Source organism: Tympanuchus pallidicinctus, unplaced genomic scaffold (genome assembly GCF_026119805.1).
Source record: "Tympanuchus pallidicinctus isolate F22 unplaced genomic scaffold, pur_lepc_1.0 scaffold4, whole genome shotgun sequence".
Lineage (NCBI taxonomy): Eukaryota > Metazoa > Chordata > Aves > Galliformes > Phasianidae > Tympanuchus > Tympanuchus pallidicinctus.
The window spans coordinates 4,774,056-4,786,121 of NW_026294758.1; the positions used below are offsets into that span (position 1 = coordinate 4,774,056).

The 12,066-nt window shown below is 37.9% G+C and overlaps 1 protein-coding gene across 1 annotated transcript in view; it reads right to left on the reverse strand.

The window, feature by feature from the left end:
- Positions 1-12,066, reverse strand: part of SVEP1 (sushi, von Willebrand factor type A, EGF and pentraxin domain containing 1) — a 123,001-nt gene that overhangs the window by 88,448 nt on the left and 22,487 nt on the right. Inside the window, exon 3 of the mRNA XM_052700792.1 lies at positions 11,657-11,833. Within this exon, the coding sequence (XP_052556752.1) occupies positions 11,657-11,833 (177 nt within the window). The remainder of the gene's footprint in view (positions 1-11,656; positions 11,834-12,066) is intronic.

A 12,066-nucleotide genomic window follows, 5' to 3' on the forward strand; every position in this document is an offset into this window, starting at 1 on the left:
GTGAAGAGTAATTGGGTCAGTGAAAACAGAAGCCAATCTGGAAGTTCAGATGAGCACAAGACCTAATTTTCAGGTTAGAACTGAGGACCATACGAACTGTTCTTGGGGCCACAGAGTACCCACTAATGCTTCTAGGCAAACGCTAATAGTATCTAGGCTTAGACTACTATTACTGTGGATAAGAAAGGAAAACAACATCATTGTCATGTACTGGTATAGACAGAAATCAAGGTAACCCTCAGCTACACAACGTACATCACAGTCTCAGGCTGGTATGCCGTCTCCCAGTCAGATTTCTTGTGGTCACATTACTTCTGTTCTTCAGGATTTGAACTGTGGGCTGAAGAAGGGCTACTGCTTCAAGAACCTTATGTGAACGGGAACATGGCTACTCATATTGCTGAAATCCAGACACTAATGATTAGCAGGTGTCCTTGCCCTCGTGTACTCCTGTGCTATGACATAGCCACCACACCCTTGAAACTGCACTTCCAAGAGGGACCTCTGTCAAGTGTCTTTGGCCCACTAGGAGAAGTATGGATACTCACAGAAGCACTTTGTTTTTAAAATGGTGTTGTATTTTGCAAGGCTGTGTATCTTGAATTTCTATTCAGCAGTAACAGAGAACAAAATTGTACATCTAATTCCTCCGCAACTCACAACAACATGAAAGCTAAAGAGAAAGGGATGGCAAGTGATTGCATACTTTGTTACTAAGTACACTGAGCTACAGCTTAGATTCTGACAAGGAAATCAAATATTTGCATTTCAGAAGGCAATATTCTTTACCGAACTGACAACAGAAATAGGACGAGAGGGCAAGAGCATTTTTAGGTGTATAAGTCAATGACTCCATGAGGTATTAATGAAGGTCCAAAAGAAACACCCACTCAACTTAATGTAGCAATTCTGATGAAAAACCATGATGTTTATCAAATTTTCCTTAGGTTCTACCCTGACATCAAGACTTCACAGAATAAGGGTATCCAGCCTCCCACTCTCCTTCTAGTTCTGTGAACTGAGTTACTCAGAAAGTAAACTTCTGTAGCAAATCCCTCTTCCCTATCCTGACTTGAGGACTAAGACACCTCTGTGACTCAGAGGCCAAAAAGATGCAGAAGACTTGAACTAGTTGTCTGCTGCATATAAAGGAACTAGAGATCCCCTAGTAAGTAACCTGCTCTGGGCTTGTCTTCTACGATGTTGAAGTTATTGCAGCAGATTTTCCCAGGCATGCTTCAGAGGATGTTTCACAGTCAGCAGATGGGCAAAGAGTGAAATGTGGGACAGGTACAGAAAACATAGGAAGAAGCCAACACTCTCCTCCAAAGCTCCCAGGGTTTTTACACAGACATTAAACTCAGAATATAAATACATTCCTTTAAATTAATGCAACTTTAGAGTGTCCTTAGCCCATGTAGATCTAGGTGTCTTTATCTTCCATAATGATGTCTCCTGTCCCTCTCCAGATACAGCTTTTAATACCAGCTGTGCGAATTTCCAGACAAGAATATTCCCAGGGGAGTCAGAACATGCACTCTTTTGTCATAAAACCATAAAAAACAGAGCTGAAGGGAAGTCTGAATTCATGAACAGGAGTGTTGTGCTATGCACTATTCTTTTCACCACTAGCCAGCAAACAGCAGCAATTCTTTTGAAAAAAAGAACATGCAGAATTAACAGCCACAATGTAGGAAAAATTCTTGTATTTTTGAGAAACAAACCACACACCACAAGAAGATGGAAGCTTTGCATGGGTGTTTACTATGGCATTTATGAGGGAACACCCTTTGCTTGAACTTTATGAGCTTCAGATTCACTTTTTTTTTTTTTTTAGCTTTCCTCAGAATGTTTCTTTTGCTGTCACGAAAGAAAAAGAAAAAATAAAACAATAAAACTAGCAGATTAGCCTCTTTGCCAGGAGAAAGAGCCAGTTCTCAGCTGTCACAAAAGCGTTCAGCTTTGCATAAAATCAATACAGCTGCACACACCTACACAGATGGAAATTTTGCCATTCATAACGTAAGACCACAGTGCAGTACTTAATGATGTTGTTTTCTCTTCCAAACCCATCAGTTTCACATTGCAACCACAAGACTACAATTAGATCATATAGTTAACTACATCATGCCAACTTCTGTAAAATTAATCTTCCTCATATTCTCACCATTAAAAGATCCATTAATTCTTCTCATTCTTGTGGATGAGAATAACAGAGGAAAAGAAAACACTTTCTAATTTGAAAAAAAAAGAAGAAAAAAAAAAGAAGCAGATTGGATAGATAAAAATGAACTGCTTACACTACCTTGAGATGTGAGAGCAGCTAAAACATCTGCACTGGACATATGAGTCGCTGGTCTGGCTTTGTTTTGCATGGTAGCAAATGAACCCCTAGGGTTTTGGCCTGAAGAGGCTCTCATTTTTGCAGAGAGTCTTGATCTCTGTTTTCAGCAAAACACCAACAAAGCCAGTAGAAATCAATTTCCTGTTTGATGAAACTGATGTGTGTTAATGCTTTCTCATTCCCAAAAGAACCCACCACACCATTCCATACAGTCTGCATTGATTCTGGGAAGTTGGGCCACCTGCAGTAGATTTTAGGGTGACAGAAGAAAACAAGGCCGCTTACAGTACAGATGATTAAACTGTTCCCACCCATCCTGACTGCTGAGTATCTGACAGATTAATCCTACAACGTGCCTGCAGCCTACCTTGCCCTAATCCCGCTCCATGCTGAATGGGTTTTAACTCCCTTTTCATCATGGTCTTCTTTGCAGCACGCTCTCCTTGCTGCTCACTGCCTTTGTTGGAGTGTGATGTACTTCTGGGCTGCCACGGCTGAAGAAACATTGAATGGGCAAAATGGGAAGAAGTCCAAAGCATAGTTCCAGAAGACAGAGTACAGAAGAGGTAAGAGGAAAGCCATCCTGTCCCTCCTTGCTACTGCATTTCATCTCTTACAGGGATGGTAGTCAGAGAAAGGATAGTAGTAGAAATGGCTGTATCACCTTTTGACTGAGTGATGAATGAACCGTGTACAAGTCATCCAATTTCAGATGCAGAGACACAGTGACTGATTTCGTCACATTATGAGCTATGCTCCAGTCCGGTTAAGTGAATCAGCTTTGATAAGGCTTTGAGAGCAACCTGATGACATTAGGAATTCCAACACCTTGTCACAACTTCACAGGCATGAAAAACAGAGGCTAAAGCTTATGTGTTAACTATAGCACAAACTAAGCCCTGGGAATGTTTTAAGTACTTAAAGCTGGGAGACACTAGGGACAAAATAGGTAATCAAATTCTAAGTCTCTTAATCCCTCTCCTCATTTCAGCAATGAACAATCTTTTCTGCGTATTGCCACCTTCCTTTATCCTTTCTGTGCTCTTTCAGGAATTTTCATTTTTTCTTCTCTGAGATACAAGCTACTTAAAGGCTCACAGAACACTGAAGTAGCTGCTTTCCATCTGCAAGACTGGCACAAGCTCAGCAATATGTGTGCATGTATTTGTGTCTATGAAAACATCTTGGCCATGTGATTCTGAAAAGGTGTTTAAGGCAAGATGACAGCATGCAATCTCTATGGGTAACAGAATAATGTGGCAATAAAAATCTTTTTATTATTTCAATAAGTGCCTGGCATGGTACAAGTCCCAACTCTGCTTAGAGGGGATTCTCAAATCTACAAGATCAACTAAAAGCTTATTGAAGGCCTATGCTAGAATTGTATGTGCCTAAACTGTGTCAAAATGGGGAGGCTAATGAATTTTTCAGGCAAGGTTAGTTAACACAAAGTTTGTGAACCATCATTTAACCTAGGACTGCACAGCTGGAGAAGGATGTTTTTGATCATACAAATTCCAGCTGTGTAAAGTCATACTGGAGATATGACAGCCTGCTTTTTATCATGCCTATGGACTGAGGGCCATGTGCAGGCTTAAGGTGAAGGCTTTCACAATCATTTCACAAAAGGCTGAAACTACCTGTACAGTATTTACACTTGCAGCCCTTGTTATAATGGCCACCTGCAACTTCTATACTGGGGCCAGAGGACAGCTTGGGTACCTCAGAAGCAGCCTAAGTCAGGTCAGCACAGAAAGCTGGACTTCCTTTCTATGTCAGTGTCTATTTCTATTCGGAGCATGGCTTCTGCTCTTCTCAAGCCTCCAGATGGCAGCTTTTTCTCCTCTAATTGCACATACGAACTTTGGCCAGAGGCTTTATTTGTCTGACATTCCAAGGTGACCTGGAAAAGCCATTTCCAAGAGAAGAGAAAAGAAGATAAATGGTGTGTCACTTCCCAATTTTCTCTCACGTCTATTTCAGAAACAGGTCTGTACTTAAACAAAAGAAAGTTTATTCTGGCACTGAAACTTTTTTTCTAAAGCCTCAGACAACAAATACTGGGACAGGATGATAGATCTTTAATACTACGTGCAAACTTAAAAATTACACCTGTTTTTTTCTGGTCTGTGGAGGGTCTTCAGCTTTACCCCACAAGAAACTGTGCTGGTGTACAGAGAAAAATTTACAGTTTGTGGGTTTTTGTTATTTTTACAGTTTTGTTTCCCTGCTACAGTTCAGTTTGAAATGCAAAGGAAACAAGCTACATGGTGTTGACTTATACAAATTCTTTACCAATGAAACACCACTGTCTATGCTAGCTATTGTGTTACTTAACCATTTAACTTCTGTAAAACTAAATGTATATAAATTGGTACACAAGGCCTGGAGAAGAGAAAATGAGGCATTCAGTCCTTAGAAGGACTTGATCCAAACTTCATTAACATTACTAGTAATACTCCTATTCACTTCCATGATCTTATAAAATCTCTGAATTTGGCTATAAAACATCAGTAGCTGTACGTTATTTTTTTCACTGAGAAAGCTTGTAGCAAACTGATCAATAAAAGCTCTATTTTTACAGTTGTGCAAGCAAAGTCCTTGGTAAGATGTTAACATTCTCACATTTTCGCAAAGGTTTAAAAAGCCCAGTGTCTCACTTAAAGAGTTTTTTTTTCTGAAGGACTGAAGATGGATTAAAATTGCAGTTTGGAAATGATGAGGCTCACATATCTTAAAAACAAGAGCAATCCCAATCCTAACCCTAACCCTTCATCAAAATAAAGGTAAAGCCCAAGCAAGTATTATCTGCCCCATCTCAGCTGTGGATAGTTAGATCCCTAATGAAAGAAATAAAATCTCAACCTCACCATTTTGTCCCTACTTTTATTTATACATTTTCTTACTTAAAAAAAAAAGTGCTTTGCTACTGTTTCTTTTCAAATGCATAAGGAAAGCAGATGAGAGGTTTTATATTGCTATAAGAAACGCTTCAGTAATTGAGCAAACCTGCTATCACTTCATCTGCACTGTGCTTTAAAAACTTTTCTGAATTGTTCTGCAAGTACAAGTCTACAAGGCCTTGAGAAGTAAACTCAGAAAAAGAAGCTTCCTCTACCAGAAATGTCCCACCTTCATCAAGCAGGTTGTGCAGGGTGCATACAAACTAGCTGGTGCTGGAAATCACTTAAAATGCAAGCGGAACTGCACTACCATGTTAGAACTTTCCATCTTCATCAATTCCTACAAAAAGAAACACCTCCTGATATCAGGATTTTACTGTCATTATGACTTCAACTTAACAAACCAGAGAGAATATATCTCTGTTGTGTACTCCATTTTTGAGATCTTAAAATGTCCACATTTTATTTACTTTGCTTCCTACCATTACAAGCAGGAGAATCCATATTTCAAACACCAAAAGCAAAGCAAAAAGTAATGAATAATGTGCTGCAGGAGCCAAATTTTTGAGAAGGTAGATTTCAGTGTAAAAAACCCAGAAGAAGAAAACTACGTGCTTCCAGAAGTGTTTATTTCCCAAACAACATATATGTTAAGGAGATTTTTTTATCCTTTATGTAAATAACAATTATGAATGTTTTTACATTCATTCATGTGGTCTTACACATTTTTCAAAGAAAACTGACTTACTAAACTTCCACACCATTACTTATAGCACTTGTTTCTTCATCCACCTTTCTTATCCACTTACGTTTTAGCATACACATGACACAACCAAATCCAAAACATTTCTCCTGTACTTACCCATCACAGCCTTATGATACCTTCACTAGGAAAGAAAATTCATTTACATTTACTTTGAACTTATCCATCATGATGTTATGCTAAAACTGTAATTCACAAGGAGTCAAACAAGTTTTATAAAAAAAAATGTACAGAATGACAGTGAGGAATGGTTTTGCCAGTATTAATTAAACTTCAATTTACTGTTACTTAGTCATCAGTGTTTTGCATCTTTTCCTTGGTTTAGGTTGCTGCTTTCTTGTTTTCTCTTCTCCTTTTGTGACAGCCAGTCATTTTAACACAGTATATTCACAATAGATCCTCTGCATATTTTAAAAGGCAAAAAGCCACTGAGGAGACTATAACAGAAGGCTCCACTGGGAGAATCATTTTTTTAAATGAATAAATTACAAGTAAAAGACTAACATACAAGGAAGTATCTCATCTCCCAAGGGTGACAGAAAGGGCATCATAATTGTGATGCAGTAATTAAAGGAGTGTATCCCTAGTAGACAGCTGTTACACTTGGAGAAAAGACTCTTCATGCAAGCTGTTCTGTTTCTAGATAAGTCTCACGCCAATTCTTTCCATACTGTCCAGATTTTGTAAACATTAATTAATGCTTCATTAGACATGTATGTCTCAACTTCCTTACCCAGCTCTAATCCCAGTGTTCCCAGTTTACTGAATCTAAAACATTTACTTGCTTTTTTTTGCTTTTTTTGCGTATCAAGATTTGCATTGGCATTTTCCATAATAAGACATTCCTTCTTCAGTACGTCAGTTCTTACTGCAGGTCTCAGCAGAAGCCTTCTTTCAGTGAGAGCCTAAGCTAGAACTGAAGAGAATTTTTTCTGACTTACAAATTAAAAACAAAAGGAGAGGAAAAGAACCAGAACAAAATCTTACCCTGTTTTAAGATGTAGATTCAATGTACGTGCGAATGAAATGGTACTGCCTTATGAGACATAAAAAGCTAAGTTCTAAGACCCAGAAAATTTACAGTTTTGTGAACCAAGTCAACCTTTCGAATTCAACAGGCATATTCAGCCTGATATTTTAATGTAGCTACAGATACATTCTATCCTCTCTTCTTCACACTCCAACTCCCTTTTTTCTTACACTCTGTCAATCATCAAGCAATATCTTAGAGTCTTACTTGTCATTCTCCCCCAGGTCCCATGATAGTCACACATTTAAGTGTGTCTGTTGTACATGTGTACATGTGTTGTGATGTTGAGTGCAGATGTCTAATGGCTTGGAAATATCCTGTAATCTTAAAGAAAGTTTCCAAATACAGCATGACTAATTCAAAACTGTTGACAAAACTTCATCCAGCCAGGATCTCCTACAGAGTAGCTAAAGAAACACTTCTCAAAACGTGGTATGGAGACCCAGCTTTCAAGCAGGTAGAAGTGCCTGTGAAACAGAAGGATGCATTATATCTGAACATTCTATAACTAGAATAGGCCATTCTAGTCACCGGTCGAATCGCACATCTTCCTGTCTCTTTAAGTAAAGCACTGCTGGTAATATATAAAACTGTTTTTTTGTTTTGTTTTGTTTAACTTAAAAAGCTGTACAACACATTATCATCAGATTTTGCGTTGCATTTTCAAAAGAAAAAAAATCCTGGACATCTCATGGAGAAAAAAGCTCAGACGAAAATTGGGTCTAAAATCCAAGAAACCATAAAACCCAAAATATAATCCCCTATCCCCTGCCTTGCCAGAATTACGTTCCTTCAACTCTGAAAAGAGTGAAAATTTTGGTGTTCATATGACTTTACATTCCACTGGAAAGGCTCCTCACAGATCTAACTGATGCACTGTTATGAAAGCAAAACTGCAGGCCTGGTGGCTATGCAGATGATAACTGATACTGCTACATACTCATAAAAACTGCAAAGCTTTGACAGCATTTATACACACAATGAAATTCTACAATTCAATAACCATACACAAGTAGCAGACCAAAAATAAACTAAAGATGAAACAGCTAGCATAGACTGTAAGTACTTCAATTAATTGTTCTGCCCTGCCAACTGTACGTTGTCTTCATGTATACACTGTGTTGCAAAAATTGTGTCCATGTGTTTGATTGAAAGAAACCTTCCCTGATAACTGTGGTTCTAATTAGGAGGTAAAAGATGAGATAAACATCATGGGTTTTAGTTCCCCCCTCATAACTCTACAAGGTCATCCAATCCAACATCACACTTGCCAGAAAAAAACTCCTTCTCTGAAAATAAAAAATGGGGAAAAAAGCTGTGGAAAAGACATTACTTACCTTTCTACAACAATGAAGAGCGAGATCTGGACATTTGATTTAGCTTCCCATGGAAAAAGTAGTTGCCTTTAACAGCTCACCTTTTTATTCATAGAATGGGAAAACACACCTTAGACAGTGAAAGCCATGGATTTATTTTTGCTGACCTCAGTATCTTTGTTTGGCTGTATCTAGTTTGAAACTTAACATTTGTAATGAAGGAAAGAGAAAAAAAGGCTTAATGAATAAAAGTTCTTTTATATACTCTACAATAACTGGGACTGGTTATGTTACTGCCCCTACTCTTCCTCTGGCTCCCTTCTTTTCTCCTAATTGTCACAGACATCTCTGGCTGTACGAGGCTCCTCATGTGTGCCAAAAGGCTTTTGTCTTTTTTCTTATAAAGCAGAGAAGAGTTGGTCTGTTCTGCTTTTTGTGGCACATTATCAACAATATTACAAAGAACAGGAGGGATATACTGAAGCCAATTTCTACTCTTCAGCACATAACAAGTGGTTCCTCTTTTACTGTATGGAAGATTTCTAGAGGATATACTCAAGTAATTAAGAAAGTCAATTTAGAAACTGTACATGATTTGTACAGTTATCTTGGTGTCTCACATTTAAAACCATTAATAACTACAAAATGGCAAGAGGCAAAAGCACAAGGGCACAGAGAAAAGAACATTAAAAAATAACCAAAATACCAAAATGAACAGACTGCAGAAGAACAATTTCCTATTTAAAAATCATTACTGCATTAAGTAGCCATAGGCTAGTACGGTACCTGCATGATTAACCCAACAGAAGCTAAATGCAGTTCAATTACAATATACACTGTCAATGTAAATTCTTACATTCTATAATGAAGAAAAGTTAAGAAACATTAAGATTCCTTGTCCCTTACAAATCCATAGCAATCCTCAGCTGGGAAATGTTAAAAAAAAAAATAGGTTGGAACCTTTTTCAGAACAGAAGATTTCAAAACACGTTCTTTTCCCTTTAAAGAACACATTGCTTTTTGTTTCTGCCACAAATATGAGATGTACTCAGCTCTGGTGAGGCTGCATCTCAAATACTGTGTTAAGTTTAGGGCCCCTTACTATAAGAAAGACACCAAGGCCTGAGAGTGTGTCCAGAGAAAATGGGGAGAATTACTGCACTACAACTTGAAGAGAGATTGTAGCAAGGTAGGGTTTGGCCTCTTAGACAACAGGGAGAAGATGAAGGGGAATGATTGCACCAGGGAAAATTCAGGTTGTATGTAAGGAAAAAATTCTTCTCTGAAAGAATGGTTGGGCACTAGAAGGAAGAGGCTGCCCAAGGAAGTGGTTGAGTCACTGTCCCTGGAAGTGTTCAAGAAGTGTGTAGATGTGATACTAAGGAACATGGTTAAGTGGGCAGTATTGGTGGTAAGTGGACAGAAGGACTAGATGAACTTAGAGGTCTTTTCTAACCTCGATGATTCTGTGATTCTATGATTCCAGCTGAATTGAGCAGACACATTTAAAAGAACAGGCTTGAACAGTTATTAGGTCAAATTCTCCATAAACTATATGGATGCATCTTTCATTGCCTTCACATATAGAGCACATGGCTGCAACTATCTGTTTATTTATAGTGTATCCAATATCAACTCCTTTTTAAAACTCACTTCACAAAAACTGATGATTATGTCAAAGTGAAACGTTTCTCTGCAGTAGTCAAATATGCAGTCAAAGAAGTTAGACCTCAACATTTTTGATGACACTCAAAAGATAAGCTTAAATGATGACAAGTTCCTTCCACATGGGAAAAGTAGCAGTAACTCTAAAATGTTAGTCTCCCTACCTTCAGGAATAGCTCAAAACAATCTTTAATAATACAAGCCATTGATAGAGACAGAAATACTGAGTTTATTTTGTTCAGGTTACTAGAGCATTCAAACCAAGGTGAAAGAAATAGACTAGTGTTCCAGAAGTAAAATAAAGATGAAAATTCAATTTTATTTTAAAAAATTGAATAACGTCTGGAAATAAATAAAATGCTGTACTATATCTTTACTAAGAGCTAAGTGAGGACACAAGGAAGCTCTGCCACTGACATGAAATGCCATTCTGATCCAATGTCTCAGTGACCCTACTACATCACCTTGCAAGCAAAATCTTATCAAGTCCTGTATATTTACTTACTTCTCTTTTAATACAATTAAAGGAAAGATGCTGCAAAGGCACAAGGTAAATTATCCGAAGATGTGATAATCAACAAACAGTATACCATAACTGATAAACTTCCCAATGCAAACACTGTAGTATCTCATTTATTTCTTGGACTGGTGGCAGACAATACCTTTGTGCTTAGGTATAATCTTGATTCCCCCTCTATGTTTATCTACATTCTTATTAAACAAAGACATCCAGTGTACGCTTAGCTGAAATACTACACTGAAGACCAGTGGCTCAGCTTTCCAATGCATTCCCCTGGAAATTGTGTCAATTAATTAAAAAAAACAAACAACCCAAAGGCTAAAGTCCCCTGTCTAGTAATACAGCCTTTCGTTTTTGCTTTGAACAACTTCACAGGGAATTCAGAGAGCCAGACTTCTATGTTTTTTGCCTCCAAGACTCTACTCTAAAATGCAACAAAGAGCTTATCAACTGCAAGTTTACATCAACTGTAGACTTTGAATAAATATTATTAAGAGGACTGTTCCAAAAGCAGTAACAAGAACAATCTTAGCATTAGTGACCAAAATGCCTTCTTCCTCTTTAGTAAATTAATTTTAAGAGAATTAAAAGATGTTTAACAGACTGTAGTATTCCCTAAGGATTTATTCTGCAAAGATCCGCATAGTCAGACCCTCTCCAAATAAGAAATACCTAAGCAAGTTCAGAAAGTAACCAATAAAATTCATGCCTGAAAATACCAGAAGCTCTTAAATGCAGAAGATACAATCTCAGACTCAGTGAACCTGAAGTCACAAACTTCTGCTTTAAGGGGTTTTATAACTTCTGTTTTAAGGGGTTTTTCATTTTAAGGGGTGTTATACTGTGTCAGAACATTTGCATCTCTTATGTTCTCTGTGCATCTCTTTTGGCTGCTGCTCAGTGGAAACAGGGGTTGAGTTTGACAACTACAACTCTTCTATATCTTTAGCCAGAAGCAGTTACCCAAAAGCCACAAATGCATTCTCACTCAGGTTCATAGTTGTAACTACAAAAAAAAACGCACAGTTGTAACTCCAAAAAAAATCTCCCTAGCCTGGATTAGCCAAGTACCCAGGGCACAGAGAGAAACCCAAGAACAGAGACACAAAACTCACCCGTGCATTCATGCTGTAGTCCTTTCCCATAGTATCCTTTTTCACAAATGCACTCAAACTGGCCAGTGTGAGTGCCACATTTACAGCTTGCCATGATGTCACAGCAGTTCTCATTCGCCTCACAGAGATATGAACAGTGTGATATATCTTCTTGGATATAACTACCAGAGGGCAGGTCTGAAACAATATCAATTTATTAATTAAAAAGTCCAATCTCAAATCCCCTAAAAGTATCATATTATGTAACTAGCATAATGTTTCTGCAAAAGTTCTAAGCTCTAGTGATGGTGGCATGAAATATACCATTGCACAATATAAGAAAAACTTGTTCCTACTATGGAAAAATATCCACTAAAATCAATGGTGCATAGTCTCAAGTTTTCTCACTTGGCCTGGCTTGATTCTAACAC